General features: G+C 40.2%; 1 protein-coding gene across 1 annotated transcript in view; it reads left to right on the top strand.

The window, feature by feature from the left end:
• sez6a (seizure related 6 homolog a) overlaps positions 1–16420 on the top strand; it is an 82130-nt gene that overhangs the window by 33417 nt on the left and 32293 nt on the right. Inside the window, exons 2-3 of the mRNA XM_041051630.1 lie at positions 10922–11695; positions 12147–12268. Coding sequence (XP_040907564.1) covers positions 10922–11695; positions 12147–12268 — 896 coding nt within the window. The remainder of the gene's footprint in view (positions 1–10921; positions 11696–12146; positions 12269–16420) is intronic.

Here is a 16420-nt window from a genome sequence, read left to right as displayed (position 1 = left end):
GGTTAAGGTTCACACTTGAATATAATCGCTGCTACTCCTTCTCTATTCTTCAGCGCTATTAAACTCTGTTTTCCCCCTCTCATCCATAGACATTCCTGACCAGGTTTTGTTTTTTTTTCCCATGAAAGAATGGACAAAAAAAAAATTGTTTTGTAGAGAAAATTCACAGCTGATTCCCCTCATACCATAACGTGCACAGCCTGTGTCTGACAGTCCAGTAACCATACTGAAATTATTGATGAAAGTATAATATTCATGTCATGATTTTCTAACAAATTCCTCATGGCAGCATGTGGAAATGAGCAGCGCTGGCCTGAAGAAAGAGATCAGAACCCTAAGACCACTAAATTTGAAATATCATACCAAATGCTCAGTCTGACATTCAGGGAAAAGCACCATAGAGCGCTGTTCTTAATATCAACTCGAAACATGACTCAGCGTGACTGATTTTAATGGCTTGCTTTGTCCACTTTTGGGTTTGTCATTGACAAAAACAACATGCCACGGAGTAATGAGACAATTCAGTATGTTGTCAAACCTGAGCATGGCTGCGATACAAGGGAACCACAGAGTTGTGTTAAAGCAGGGCCTGGAGTGTGCGTCTGTGTGCTATTCTGCTGTGTGTGTGTGTGTGTGCACTGTATATGTGAGTACAGCAGGCAGCACACAGATCACAGGACTGGTTCTGTATGTCAGATTATAAAGGGCTAGACAAATGGAGCAGCTGCTCAGGTGAGAACTAAGGTACAAAGTAAGTTGTACTGAGTCTTAAGTGTGGACTTAAATATGCGAGAGAGAAGTGTCTGTTTTCCTGAGAATACCAGGAGGCTTCTTTCAAAGGAAGGTGACTCTGCAGGAGAAGACTCCCACATAGTGTAAGACTGAGGCAACAGATTTCTAGTTTGATTGAGTGTTTGGCCGAGAGAATACGAATAATGTGGACAATTGTGAAGTGCGATGTTGACACAGCCCAGAGGGAAGCGAGCTGCTGGATTTATTCTACAGAAACAAAAAAAATTGTCAATATTACCTTGATGTTTTTTGTTTTGTTGTTTTCTTTTTAAAAGACAGGCCTGTTTGTGTTACAATTCAATGAGCTTTTCTTCTTTTTCTTCCATTCTGCTGCAACAAAAGGCAACTTAAACAGCAGTGAAAATAGTGCGAAGTGTGCCACCTCTCTCTGATTTTTAACCTCTTCCCCAAGGCCTCGCCGAATATTGCCATGCTTGCAATAGCCACTGACAGCATGAACACAAGAGGACTGTATTTGTTATCAAAAGCAATACAGGGGAAAAGAGCAAAGACAAATTTCCTCAATGTCTATAGCTGGCACTTTATTTTCCTAGTTTCAGATGGTCTCTGCTGTGTGGTAAAGAAAATGGGGACGTTCATGAGGCTGAAATGCCTCCGCGTATGGCCAGTGACTGATTCAGTGGTATAACAAGAGCCTCCCTATGAGATACACAGTACTGATGACTGTGATGGTGTTCATAGGCATGTCAGTCTATGACAAGTACATAGATAAGGTTGAAAATCACCCAGCGTTGGTAGTAGTGTTTTCGTCGAGCTGGTGGAATTGTTATGGAGGTTGGGAAATTATTTTGAAAAGGGATAGAGAGCGTGACATCAATCAAGAGGGCTTGTAAATTCACCACTAATGTCCATGCTGTCAGGAGGAGACCACCTGCACCATCAGAGGATGCTCTTTAAAATATGACATGTCTGTACTTAAGTTTACATTACATATGTTTACTTCTATAGACTGAACAGTGTAGGATTTGATTATGATATATAATACTGGACACAGCCAAAAGAGAGCTTTTGCGAGAGAAAATAATTTAGGTTATTAAATGTTTCTTGTTAATCCTTCTACTACTGATAAAACACACTTAGAGAATTTCTCACAATATAGTAATCCACCACAGATTTGTAAAGTTGTAGGTCTTGTTTCAGCCACAGCTCTCTAATTGACTCCACCATGGAGTAAATGAGAAGAAAATGAAAAGATAAATTGCTCTAATGGAAGGAAATGAAGTGTGAAAAGAGACATTCCTCCCAGTATTTTCTAGGATGCAGCACCTTGGCAAATTGAAATACAACAAGGTTCCGGCTTCTATATAAGACAGATTTTTGCCATGATTAAAGACATGATGTAATTTTAATACCAGGCATTTGTACAACAAGACGTGCACTCATTCATCCCTTATTTCTCCGGTAGAAAGAAAAACAACAACATAAAAGATGAAGCAAAAAATGTTTGCGAAGAAGACAAAATATGGATGACTATGGCATAGGGAACACAAACTGATTCAGCTAACAAAATGACTGAATTAAGCTACTTGACCCTTCACCACAGAGTCTAGATTTGACCTATTTACCTTCTGCAGCTTCAGCACTTTACAGGAGATTTCATGCAAATAGCGGGCACTGGGTGACTGTGTTTTTGTTGTGCTCCAGCTTAAAGGTCAGGTCTTATGAGTTTCTCAGCACCATTAAGAGACAGTTTGTTTAAGGCCTGTCTGAAGGACAATGCTCAATGAACCGGAACACAGACAGGTCATAATAAATGAAAGGGAAAACTTTTGGTTCCACTCAATGAAGTCAAAGGTCAGATGGAGGATATGAGTGTGTCTCATCTCAATATGCTGTTATCCTCACGACTCAAAAACCAGACAGAGAGTAAAAGGAAAATCTTATGCTTTGAAATTGGAATCTCTAGACAGTCATGGATGCACTATTCTACTTTTAGACTGTAAATTTCTGTGTGAGGGATGAAATTGTGACCTATTGTTTTTTGTGTGTTTGTTTTGAGGGGCTTGTTCTTCCAGCTTGTGCTCACATAATTTAATTTCCTTCCCGCTGTGTTTTTTTTTTTTCTCCCTCTTCCATGCACCTGTCACACCCACAAATTAAATTATCAATTCATTAAGTTGACTAATGGAATCATTTATCAGTTTCACCCCATTGTTTTCTATAGCCTTTCCTCACTGCTTTATGCAAACAGCTGTAGAATCTGCACATATTGCAGGAATCACAGCTAATGTCACTAACAGGAAATTTTCACCTTAGGTGTTAAAATGAATTCATGAACGCAAACCTCCACTGAGGACCCCAGAAGGAGTCATGTAGAGTGATCTGAAGGCCTCGTATCTGAGCCCAGCGGAAGCTGCTTATTGATTTGCTTGTCTGGTGGCTCTCCGTAATAATAAGGAAATAAAGCCCCTGGATATAAGGAGATTGATGTCAATCAGCAGCCTGCCTCAAGTGTGGCTTGTCCCATCTTATTAGCGCTCCATCCATGCACTGAGTGTTCACTGATGACTCCATTGATATGCAACTGATGAGAGGAGGCTGTCTGTTGCCATCTTGAGGAGGATTCCCCTATGACTGCTCACTCTGTCATCTTAGTCAGTGTAGACTGAGAGATCGTTGTGGAGCCATGGAGTATCAGAGTGAAGTATGAGCTTTTAACTCTGCCGTAAATGTCACACATAATCAAGATGGCCGGACACCTTTAATTATATTCGGGTCAGTGAAGATGAGCTGTAGAACAGCAAACATGCATTATAATTTTAAGCCCTGTGCAAACTATATTTGCCTTGGCAAATGCTTTCATTAGAGAAAAACAAATGAGCTGCCCAGTAGAGACGTGGCATAACATCCCATTCATTCTCTTACTTCATCCTCCAAGATTTTAAGATTTAGTAGGACCACGCGTTTTTGAACATTTGTTAATGTGGCAGGGTGTTCTGTACAGTTTTTTACAGAATGAGACTAGTCCTTGCCAGAAGAAAACTCTCCATGCGCTTGACCTCAGGTCACCCATGACAAAAGGGATGAGGGCTCTGAAGGGAACTCAAATGCACGACTCGAGTACACAGGAATGAGAGGCAAAGAGCAGGTCTTTAATCCAAACAGTACACAGAAAGGGAGTCCAAAATCAGGCAGAGGTATCAAATTCGTGAGGCAAAGGGAAAAACCGTAAGAAGACAAACCAGGTCAAATCACACAGGGAGAAACACAAGGAACTAATGCTGGAACGCTTGACTATACAGACAAAGACGATCTGGCAGAGAACAAAGGAGAGACCAAGACTTAAATAAACTAGGAGGCGGGGAAACAATAAGACACAGGTGCAACACATTAGGGGCGGGACAGGTAATCACTGAGGCGGGAAACACAGGAGGACAGGAAGTGAAACAGGAAGTAAAACAGGAAACTAACTAAACTGGTATTGAGGAACACACAGACAAACAGGACCTGACTCAGGAGCTGGATGTGACAACCCAGACTAGCTTTGCTAAAACATCCACCTTTGTTCTGATAATTTTACACTGTCGAGTTTGATTTTTCTGCATCAGTAACTATAAGTTGGTCGCACATTTAGCCAGAGTTTTAAAACATGTTAAAAATTAGCACCAAGGATGGTGTGACATTGTTGCTAGATGTGATGGAGCACAAGGACAAAATAGATGTCTTTAGAACCTACTCTACTGCGTCCTCTTAAGTCAATTTACTTCCTCTGAGAGCCTTGCATATCTTAAATGTGTTCTACTGAATGTGCTCATGGAAGAAACATTTCACTAACTAAATTTCCCTAAGGACAATAAATGGTTTTTTATTGTATTTCTGCCACTGCTCAGAATAAGATAACAGTAATCTCATTGTGTCATGTTAATTACCACCTTTAATTTATGAACTAGCTCTGATTAACCAGCTACAGTGTTGTGTAATGTAATGCAATTGTACACATAACCTCTTGAATGTGCAGCATGGAATCTGACTTTAGCTCTACTGCTGTAAATTAAATTTAACTGAGTTGCAGAGTAACAAGCTGCATTAGACTTCACATTAACTTGCACTTGCACTTAGCCTACAGCATGGCATTCATGACCTCTAATACTATAGCACAATACACAACACAACTTTCACAGATGCTAACATCTCTTTGTCATTCTATCCGTTGCCTGGGGTGTGATGCAACTTGGTAGAACATGAAGGGTTAAATGTGATAGCACCTATTCTGTGAACCTGACAGAGCACATCAAGATCACTTTGTTGTTATAGTAGACTGGTTACGCCAACATCTTACAGTACATCTGTACCTGATTGGAGTCCTTCAAGCACAATAAATTTAAATTGGCTGCCAAGTCATGGTAAGTCATGATTTTCTAACTATAGATGCAAACAGGTGAGAACAGGGTCTGTCTGTGTTTCTATGTCAGAAATTGGATCAGATTTTTTCATCTTGACAGTAATTCAAGTCAGCATTTGTGTTACAGTTAAAGCAGCTTGTTAGAATTAGCAAAATACCAAATAAATGCAGGTGATATTTAAGAGAAGAAATTGATTTTTTTACTACAGCAAAAGAATGAAAGGGTTGCAGGTTACACGTGCCAAAGATTTGTCCTGGTTTGACAAAAGAAACCTGACATGCAGGTAGATTTTGTTCAAATTTTGTAAAAACTGCTCAGAGTTTTCGTGGTAAACACATTTGCATTATATATACATGAGCGATGACAAACTAATTGTCTGCCATGTTCAGAATTCGGTAGGGGGAGGCACCTGGTGTGGCCAATCAGATTCCACTGGGAGTTGTTACCACCCCTGGTGCAGCCTGTGGCAATGTCTATGTTTTATAAATAATTAGCAAAATTTGCTGTTAGCCCTCTCATGCTCTGCAAATTTACATTCTGAAATCATCTTATTTGCTTTGCATACTCTGCAATTTGTCTGATGACCGCAATCCATTTTCCCCAGCCCAGATGCATTTTCAAGATGTCGCTGAGCTTATGGAGTTTCACAGCTGATTCCTTATTTCAGTTGTCAGTATTTTCAGCAGCTGAGACGTAAGGCAATTCACATAATTTACAGAAAAGATAAGTAATCAGTGACTTACACATTAAGGATGTTTTGACTGCTGCAAGACTTTGCCTTGATGAGACTCATAAAAAGAAGCCGTACTTTATTTTCTGTTTTGCATTTATTGATTTACATGACACTCATACTTGACAAATGCCATTTAAAAATTCAGTTTTCTGAGACTTTAACTGTAAACATTCAGTTAAGGTTCAGACGTGAGAACAGTATGGTAGCAGTACATGCTCCTTTGTAATCACCACAGTGAGGACTCCAACCTGTACAGATTGATCCTGTATTGATCTGCGTATGAGAAACTCAGGTTTAACCCAGTTCTCCATTCTCGCTCTCCACATTCACTCGATATTCTGACTGAAGGGCAGCAACTTGATGGTCAAAAGCTGACCAACACAGATAAAGACAAAGAAGGTGACATAGATAAGAAAATAAGAGGCAGAGGTTAGTCACCACTTCGATACAGCACTAACAATAATCTTGGTAAAAGGATAATTCCCCATCTCTACTACACATTATGTGTATGTTTGAGATTCCTCTATACTTTCTAGTTATGAAGAGGGGACCAGCCTTATATGCTTAAATCATTCATGAAGACCTCCGTTTACTCTCTTTATTCTCTCTGGTAGTGAGACATGTCAAATATGCTTAGCTTGCCTTGATAGCGCAGCTTTGGCTGCTCTTGTTGTGACAGAATAAGGCTACAAGGAAATATTTCTCCTCCATCTTAGAACATCAAAAGGTCTTTGAATTGCTTCTGTCACCAGGAAAGATAAATGTGGTGTTGTCGCGGCTGCCAGTAAAATGTAAAACCATGTGTCAATTCTGTCAGGCTGGGAGAGGCTTTGTGACCAAATTGTTTACTCTTCCTCTTGAATAGCCTGATCAAACTTTTATTAGCAAGCTGGATGTTGGTAAAACTACTCTGCATCAACAAAACATTACAATGACTTGCATTCATTCAGACACAATTTCACATTTAAAGCCTAAAGGTATGCTTCCTGCTATAATTTTCCAGCGTTTGCCCCCTTGCAAGCAGATTCCAGAATCTAAATTGACATGCAACAAAGCAACTGCACTTGTAATCATTAGGCTGGGGCCAAAATGAGCCAGTCAATTGTAGATTGTGCAAGCTTCATAATATAATCATGGGGATTAAACAGGTGTAGGCCATGAATCTCATCATGAACTGTTAGCCAGAAGATGTATGATATTATTCAGACACAGGTGTTTTTTTCTGGAAAAATGGACATGGAATTTCAAAGCACAACCATTTATAAGCAAATGTCAAAACAAATTTGCCTTGAAAAGCAGTCATGACATGTTTCAGCCATGACATGCTACTGTATTTTACTTAACCTTTTACGTGTACATAAATATAGTATTACCAACCTCTTAACACCACTCAAAAATCTTACATCTTTTGACCTCCAGCTGAGGCTGCTTCATCCTCTTGGAACGCTGTAGCTAATAGAAACACTCACTATGATGATATCTCACTCATTTGCGGCCTGTGTCAACAGCATCCTTTCATCTATAAGCATGAAAAGTGTGCTGGCAGCTTCTCTGCCTCATTAAGATGAACCGTCACCCAGAATGCAAGCTAATTAATGTGTCAAAGCAGCATTGTTTCATGCAGACATACACCGATCAGCCACAACATTAAAACCGCTGACAGGTGAAGTGAATAACATTGATTATCCCATTACAATGGCACCTGTCAAGTGGTGGGATATATTAGGCAGCAGGTGAACAGCCAGTTCTTGAAGGTGATGTGTTGTAAGCAGGAAAAATGGGCAAGTGTGAGGATCGGAGTAACTATGACCTGATGGCTAGATGACTGGGTGCAGAGCTTCTCCTAGGACAGGTCTTGTGCAGTGTTCCTGGTGTCCAGTTTTTAGCACCAACCAAAAGTGGTCCAAGGAAGGACTTCCAGTGAGCTAACAACAGGGTCATGGACGCCCAAGGTTCACTGACATGCATGGGGAGTGAAGGTTGGCCTGTGTGGTCCGATCCCAAAGAACTATTGTAGGACAAATTGTAGCCCATGGCGTGGTTGTGGTTCAGGAATCAGAGCAGGTCGTCCACTAATCAGAAAATCAGTGGTTCGATGCCCAGCTCCCCTAATCAAAGTGTTGAGATACTGATCCCTAAAGGGTCACCAATGTGTTCTTGGTGTGTGAGTGTGTGTCATAGAAAAGTGCTCCATATGTAGAAAGGTGGTGTATGAATGTATGGGTGAATGTGGTTTGTAGTGGAAGCACTCTGTGGTCAAAAAGACTAGAAAAGCAATGAATAATTGCAGTCCATTTACCATCTATTTCTGCTGGGAACACTTGGGTCTTGGAAGTCATGTGGATGTTACCAAGGACACCCATTCATGGCAATGGTATTCTGTGATGCAAGAAGACTCTTACAGTATTATAATGCACTCCACCACACTGTAAAAAATGTTAAGTTCCTCAAACCACTCCTGAAAGGAGAGTTTAAGGAGTTGCCTTGGCCTCCAAATTCCCCAGACCTCAATCTGATTGAGTATCTCTAGGAGGTGCTGGAAAAAACAAGTCAGATTCATGGAGGCCCCACCTCACAGCTTACAGGACATAAAGGATCTGCTGCTAACGTCTTGGTCCCTGATACCAGAGGAATAGAATTATACCTTAGATACCATAGAATTATTTTATATATTAATAATATTGCTAGCTTTAAGTAGAAAATTTGAAAGGCAGTGTTCAGCTGCACTGAGTAAAGATGCACATGGATATGTTGGAAGAAGGTGAAACATTTAAGTACAAAAAATTAGATGCAAAAAGAGAGACTGCATTGATGCTGTCATGAAAGAATTCAGTCAGCTGTCATATTTTTAGTCAGCTCATCTCACCATCAGAAAATGACAGTGATTGCCATAGATGTTTCATTATTTTGTCCAACGCTACCCAGAAAAATACACTGTATTTTCACCTCTATCTTGACAAAACAGAAAGAAATCCTGCCAATGCATACCTTAAAAACAGCAAGTCAGCACAAGCATTTCAAAACCTCACAAAATCCCCTTCCACACTCCACTGTTCATAAATGAGGCGAAAAATCTTGGTTGTCATCTGAGTATGGATAAGCTAACTTGCAGCCAGCTGGACAACATTTCATCATTTCAGGATAACTTTCACAACCACTAAAAGAAGTTCATCCTTGCGGATGATAAATCAATTCATCAAGTTTTGCCCAAACAACTGATGTGAGGAAAATATAGCAAATAATGGGGCAAATATGGTAGTCTTGCACTCACAGAACAATCCTTTAGCTACAAAAATACACTTACACTGCATGAAGCGATTGGCCCCTGTGCTATGCTGATGTTTAACATAGTGAGCTGACAATTAATTTTTACTAGATTCTACTGTTTATATTTAATTTATATTGGGCTAGTCACTTTCTGTGGGTTGCCTGTAGCAAATATTCACTGCCTTGTATAAGGGGAAATAGGTGGCTCTTTTCCTGTACAGTTTTAGAGGCACAAGACGAATGTGACAAAGACAGGTGTAGAGAACATGTGCAGTGTTAATCCTTCTGGTCTTTCATTTAATAACCAGGTTTGTGCTGCTTACTTCCCACAGGTGGTATTGCTTTATTATTTCTGAAAGTTACAGTTTAAATCAAATATTAAATGCATGCATCTGTCTGAGGTTGACGACTAATTTATTACCTAACTCTAACTGTGTTTAAATGGCTGTTTCATTAAAAGTGGAGCTCAGTCTGTCTTTTGAATGGATTAGCAGTGTCTTTGTCAAAATGCTAAAGTCACTGCAGAGAACATCTTTTGTGATGTAATGTGATGTAAAAGTTTCATGTTTAAGCTTGTGTCAGCAAGTGTCGTCTGTGACTTGCAATAATTTATCACATTATTCATGATATAAAATGTTGGAAAAATAAAAATTAGTGTGAGAGAAGGCCAAAAGGAAAGAGTAATTTTGTATATATTCCCTTTTACAGTTGAAGTTCAGACTCTTTCCCTATGCAGTGTTCTGATGTAATATGATTTATGGTTAGAGGAACACCATTTATGCTGTTCTCATATGTTTACTTGAGTCATCATTCCTGTGTATTTTAATCTTCTAAATCTGGACATATGGGGTTGGTTTCCAACTACTAATTCATCCAGTCATTCATTCATCCAGTCAGTCATTCATTTATTTATTTATTTGTGTTTTGCTGACAATTCAGTTAGTGTTTTTCCTTTGGAACTTAACAATGCCTGCACTGTGTTTGAATGGTTTGTGTGTTTTAGTGAGTTTAAAACAAAACAGAGGAATTAAGGACACTTGCCTATAGAAGGAGGCCTCAGAAAAAAACTATTTTAAACGTTTTTTTTTATCCTGCAAGTAATTCAGCTCTGAGATCTCACAGCCTGCAGAGTGTGATTGTGGAATTAGTCTTTGATAATAAACCAGCTTTTCACCAGCTGCTACTCACCACTCTCTGTAGTAATCTGCAGAACACTTAGAAGAGTGTCCTTCATGGTAGTTCACTAAAATGTACAGTATAGCATGTCAAGTTCTGAAAATAAACATATTTTGATTTTAACACTGAAGGGGCACTTCACAATAAATTGTATCCATGGGACACTATTATGATTTAGTACCATGTGTACTGTACAGTACTTGTAGTGACCTTCATTCTATATGTCAAGTCACTAGACTACTTTGCTATTGTTAGAGCTTCTATAATAGATGTGCATAGTGCAAAGAATTATACTATGCTGCCACGCTTCCCCCAAAGCCACACATATGTGGAAACGCACACATGAACATGCATAATGAACTGATTAAAATAGCTACAAAACATGTGTGGAAGAATTATGCAGGAGGACAGCCTGTCAGCTCATTAGGCACAATTTTAGTAGATTATAGGCTGCCAGAGCTGATGCTTCTACAATGAAACTTTCAAAAAAGATGCACCGCTCTTGTTTACTGCATGTTGCTTTTGTACTTCACTGGACTGTAACAGTCTGCTTAACACAACCATGCCATCTTTGTTCATTTTCTCTCAGGTCCAAAGGAAAGCAACAGCATGAGTAAGAGGACACTGGACCAAGACAGGGACTTCTTCACACACTCACCAACACAGGACACAGAGAGTGAAGTCCACCTGGTTACCACTGTCTCACCAATGAACATCCCCAACCACCAGCCTGTCTTCAAGGGCCTGCTCCTTCACGAGCACCTACTTACAAGGGACTTCCAGGGGGACCAACACTTTTTTAGGAGGGATGGCTCTGTGGCTGCATATCCCACCATGCCAGGCTCCGTGTCTGCCCCGGATGCAGGAGACCCCGCCACTCAACTGGTGCCCCATGAGGACGCCCCAGCCTTCTCTGACATTGCCACTACTGCCACTCCGGCTGCCACCTCTCCACTGACCACATTTTCTCACACAACACCGAGGCCACCCATGTCTCTGCCTCAAAAGAAGCCCTCTAAGGAGAAGACCAGGGGGCCAGACAAAGTAGAACCAACAACAGACTCCCTCACCACTCAAGTGACTCCAAATAATAGAGGTTCAAGCAGCGAAAACAACCCAGTAGCTTCCTTAACCTCGCAGAGAAGTCAGCCTCAAAGTGGGAGTGTTTTTCCCCTAGGCACCACCCTTGCACCCGTCTCAATGAGGATGGAGAAAGGGGAAACCCAGGAAACACCACTGAAATCCAAAACCAGCCCTGATCATCCACTCCCCAACCTAACTGAAGTGTCCCGAGTAGAAGGTACAACCCCAACGTCCACAACCATTATCACAACTACCACCATCACCATCACTCAAACGTCAGGTAGGCATGGTCATGTTTGACCTGACTTTCAAAGATGTGCGAGGCAAAATGTTCAAGTGACTTTAAAATAAATAAATCCCCACTTTAAATCCAAAATTGAGAGTATCTTTCCCATAAGATTCAACACATCCATTACAAAGGACAAGAAAATTAAGCATCAGGTCGTCAGTATCACTGCTGTTCATTTCCCAGGCTGTACACAGCCATCCATCGCTCCACCAGGGGTAACAGAGTTTCTCATGTGTCAAAAACAATCTGATTTTCCCTGATGTGTCCTGTCTGTCCTTTCCACTGCCCACAGAGAGCTGACGGCCCAGATGAGCAGTGTCAGAGAGGAAATCTGCAGAGATAGTTAGAGGGTTACAGGGCCACAGAGACACAGGTGGGCCGTCAGAAAGATCAGTGGTCCGGGGAAAAAAGGAATCACTTGTCTTTTTACTGTCTCCCACAGAGCCATGCGGTCTGAATTTCACTGACCCTGAGGGTAACATCGAAATCCTACAGCAACTTGACTCTGGAGTGGAGTGCAACTACTTAGTTACAGTCTACCTGGGATATGGAATCGAAGTTCAGGTCAGTGCTAAAGGTGCACCATGATGTTGTCCCTTATTAGCAATTTTTAAACTAAAGCAGACAGCTTTTTAGAAAGTGCTGGTTTTTGGCCACCTCCAGGCAGCAGACACTAGCTGTAGTGTTGTGTAGAGTTGTGTTTCTGACCATCCAAAGAATACAGGTCCAGTCTTCAGTTTCCTTTCAGCTCTGGCTTTGGTCTCCACCAAATCATAAGGATAAATCTAACTCCTTAGCTCCTAAACGCTCATCTCTCTCAGCTACCTGCTAAATTTGCTGTTTGATGCCATGCAGGTGGTAACAGCTGCTCTGGAAGTGACACTAGTGCAAGCAGTGAGACTAGACCGACTGTCTGATGCTTTATGGAACGCTTCTTAAAGTAAAACAATGCTACAGAAAGGGCTTTCATTCAACAAGTGAGGAGCATTGACATTTTGGTTTAGTTTTAGCTGTCACAGTGTTTGCTGTTCTTGTGTGGGTTGATGGAGATAGGCAGTAAGCTGCTGGGTTTGGGGGTGGGGGGGGGGCACAAATGCAGGGTCTGTCTCAGGTTGAATGTTTGCCTGGTAAGTCTTTTCACAAAAGGTTATAAAAATTAACTGTCAGTGTGCGCGCGCACGCGCGCGTGCGCGCGTGTGTGTGTGTGTGTGTGTGTGTCTTCTCTGGCATTTGCAATTCCTCAAATGCTTCATTTACCACTGGAGACTTTAAAATGTGTGAGCTTTGTCTTGCTGCCTCTGGAGGGCTAAGATAAGTCTTGACAGAGTATATGTTTGAGAGTGTGTTTTTCCCTGAAAGCTTCCTCTGGGTAACTTAAGTAAATCTTGAACCACTTATAAGCACAGGCACACTTACCTGCACTTGTACATGCACACACACACACACACACACACATATATATATATATATGCATTTCATTTGAGAGTTCTCTTTAAACTTCCACAGCTTCTGCATTTGGCAGAAAATTTCTTTTGAGACTTTAAAGACTTGCAAGGCTATAAAGGGAAAACATAGACATTTTAGTGTCACACATCTACCAGACCTGATAAAGAAACAGGAGGAAGCCATGTGTTTCAGCACCACCATGTGAACAGATGGGGCCACTGTCTCCCTCCCTCCCACCGCTAAACTGATAGTGATCTGATGGCAAACTATACAGACAACTGCTTGGCACAGCTGAGGAGAATGAGGAGCCATGGTCTGTGTTCCTGGCGAAGACATAAACTGACTGAAGATAGAATGATAAAACTGAAGTCAAGCCTTTGTCATGCCTTCTCATCAGAGATGGGTGAAACTCATCTGCCTGGAGGCTATCCAGGTTCAAGCTTTTAAAGGAATGAAGGAGATCACAAAGTAGGCTTCTGGAGTATCAGTGTGCACAGAAGATGTTATGCAAGTGGCACAATTTTTACCTCTTATTTTGAATGTTTTTAAACTTAGATGATATTTAGTTCTCAACAGTTTTACAGTTTATAACCTTCTCACTCACCTGTGGTCAATTCTTGGAACAAGCAGGGAGAAACAGACACACATTTAGCTGTTGCATAATGGGATATACTTATTTGATAGGACTTATCCAACACATGTAAACACACACACTGAACAAACCTGGAATTCTAATTCTGTGTGCTGCAGCAATGTAGCTGCAATTTCAAAACCTGAGATTCTCTTTGTAATCCTTTTTAAATTTAAAATTTTTTAAATTTTATTTATTTATTTTTTGACATTTGAGAGTGATCGGAAACATAAATAGAAGATAAAGGTGAAATGTTGCAAAGGTCACCAGTAGGATTTGAACCAGGGACATTATGGCTACCACTGGGTCATGCACCTGGAAGCCTCCATATATTGCTGATGAAAAAATGAGACAGGCAAAGAGATTAAGCCCATGACAGCATGAACTAGCTTACACTGGGGAGGAATGGATAACTGTTCTGTGAGATGGTATATGAGAACAAGTAATGATAATAATGTGCATCTGCACATATGGTAGCCCAGTCCATGGGCTTTGCATGTTTCATGTACACCTAGTAATAAGCACTCGGGTGCATTTTCTTTATTATTTTTCTTTTTATTCTCTCTATTTATCATGAACACTGCACTTGTTAATTGGGTAAATGACAAAAGCACTGACGGTGGACGCATTACAGCACAAACACATTGGATGTCCACATAAAAATCATGCCAAAATGCTTTATTGTTCAATACCAAATATTGTAGTTCAATTAAACATTTTAGACATTTTATTATGTTTTATATATACAATTTTGTAGTGACATCATAGTATAAACTAAGAAATTAGAGATGAAATCAACTTTTGTAACAACTAAACTGATTGCTTCCATTTTTCTGATGAGCTTATTCATCGTCATCACACAATAATCTCAGACTTTGTCCTGCTACTCCTGTGTTCAGATTTTGACAGATATGGACTGTTATGGACTGTTGATTTGTGGCCATAGAATTTTTATTTATTTATTTTTTTTATGGGGCACTGCATCTGTTAGACACACAAATGTATGTCTCAGTATTTGCTTTGATCAGCTGGGTTTTGATACCATTTTCTGTGCCGAACATTACCATTGGGAAAATGCTTATGCTCCACACTTCAGAGCAGAGGAGCCGTAGGAGGGACATTATGGTTGAAGTGCATGTTCTTGTTTTGGCAGCCAGCCTCCGTTATGGAAGGGAGTCATCATTATGGTAGACAGCCCAGCAGTTTGCAAGGGCATAGGAGGGAAATTAGGTGAGAGGAAAACTCTGAAGGACAGATGCAGTGACTGTATGATAAATATTTATGTTGGTGTAGTCTACCTAAGGTTCAGTAAAACATAATAGGCATTTATCATTTATCATTTACAGCATCCACAGACCCTTCTGACTTCCACCGGGGCAGTCAAAAATATCACAGAGATTATTGAGGAATAAATAAGCAAGATCAGACCTTTTCTGTATTTAGTCCATACTCCTTTCAGCCGTCTGGCAGTTTGCAGGAGAGGGAGGATGAAAAATGTATCAGGAGAATTTACTGCCCTCAGCCTGACTGCTCAACCTCTCTGCCACAGCTAACAGCATATAATGCATTGCCCCATCTGGTGATTCTGGCTGCATTATGATTTATTTGCAGAATAATTGCACAAATATTAGGAGGCTGATGTAATGCCAACTTTCAGCACAGAAATAAACTCATACTATAATAACCCCCCCCCCCCCCCCCCAAAAAAAAAAAAACTAAACTAAAATAAAATAAAATAAAATAAAATAAAATAAAAAATAAATTCAGCACACACAGTAATTATTAGCTAAATATGTAAAATGCATGTAGGACATTTGAAATGGAAATGATCAGTTATGAGTTAAGATGTAAAATATAGATTTTTTTCCTGACATTCCCAGCTATTATATTAAGGTTAGCAATGATGTATAGCTTTAAAGCCAGAGCAGGTTACTGTATTACAAGAGAAAAGCTTTTTACAGGGTTCATTTCACACAGTTTTCATGTCCTTGAGACTGGAGGTATATAAAATTTAAAGAACCACTCACTCAAATGGGTTTGGGTGTGATTTGTTATTATTAATAAAGATAAATACATTTTGTATATACAGCTTCTGGTACAGAAACTGTTATTTTCTTATGATCTTTATTTACTTATTTAGTTGTTTGACCATGTCAAAAAAGCCTCAATCCACTCAATTCTGTATCATTAATTATAACTGCAGAGATATTGACCTTTGAACATGGGTGTAAGTCTTAGTAGTTGCATGTGGGTATACCAAGTTAACTCTACTCTCCACTGTATAAATAGATGTGGAAATGAAATTTCTGGTGATATATCTTAAGCACATTTTATTTCCGTCCTTCATATCCATCTCCTCCTCTTCTCCACACTCATTTTTTGCAATAAGGTTTCAGTAGAGGACAGATGGAGGTTTTCCAGAACTGGTCTGTGGCATTAAAGTACTTAAAATCTGTTTTGGAGCTTTTTTTATTTGATCAAATAAATCCAGTGGGTTAGCTAGCTATCAGCTCTTTCCAGGCCATCTGTCCCACTCTGATTTCTCTGTCTCGTCTGTTCAATGATCTACCTGCCTGCACCTCAAGGAGTTCCCTCCTGAGGCTCTGCACAGGTTGTCCCGGCTCCGTTTCACGGAGGCT

Source organism: Toxotes jaculatrix, chromosome 12 (assembly GCF_017976425.1).
Source record: "Toxotes jaculatrix isolate fToxJac2 chromosome 12, fToxJac2.pri, whole genome shotgun sequence".
In the NCBI taxonomy this organism is placed as follows: domain Eukaryota; kingdom Metazoa; phylum Chordata; class Actinopteri; family Toxotidae; genus Toxotes; species Toxotes jaculatrix.
The sequence above is the reverse complement of the archived record's forward strand: the minus strand, read 5'-3'. Positions and strand labels throughout refer to the sequence as shown.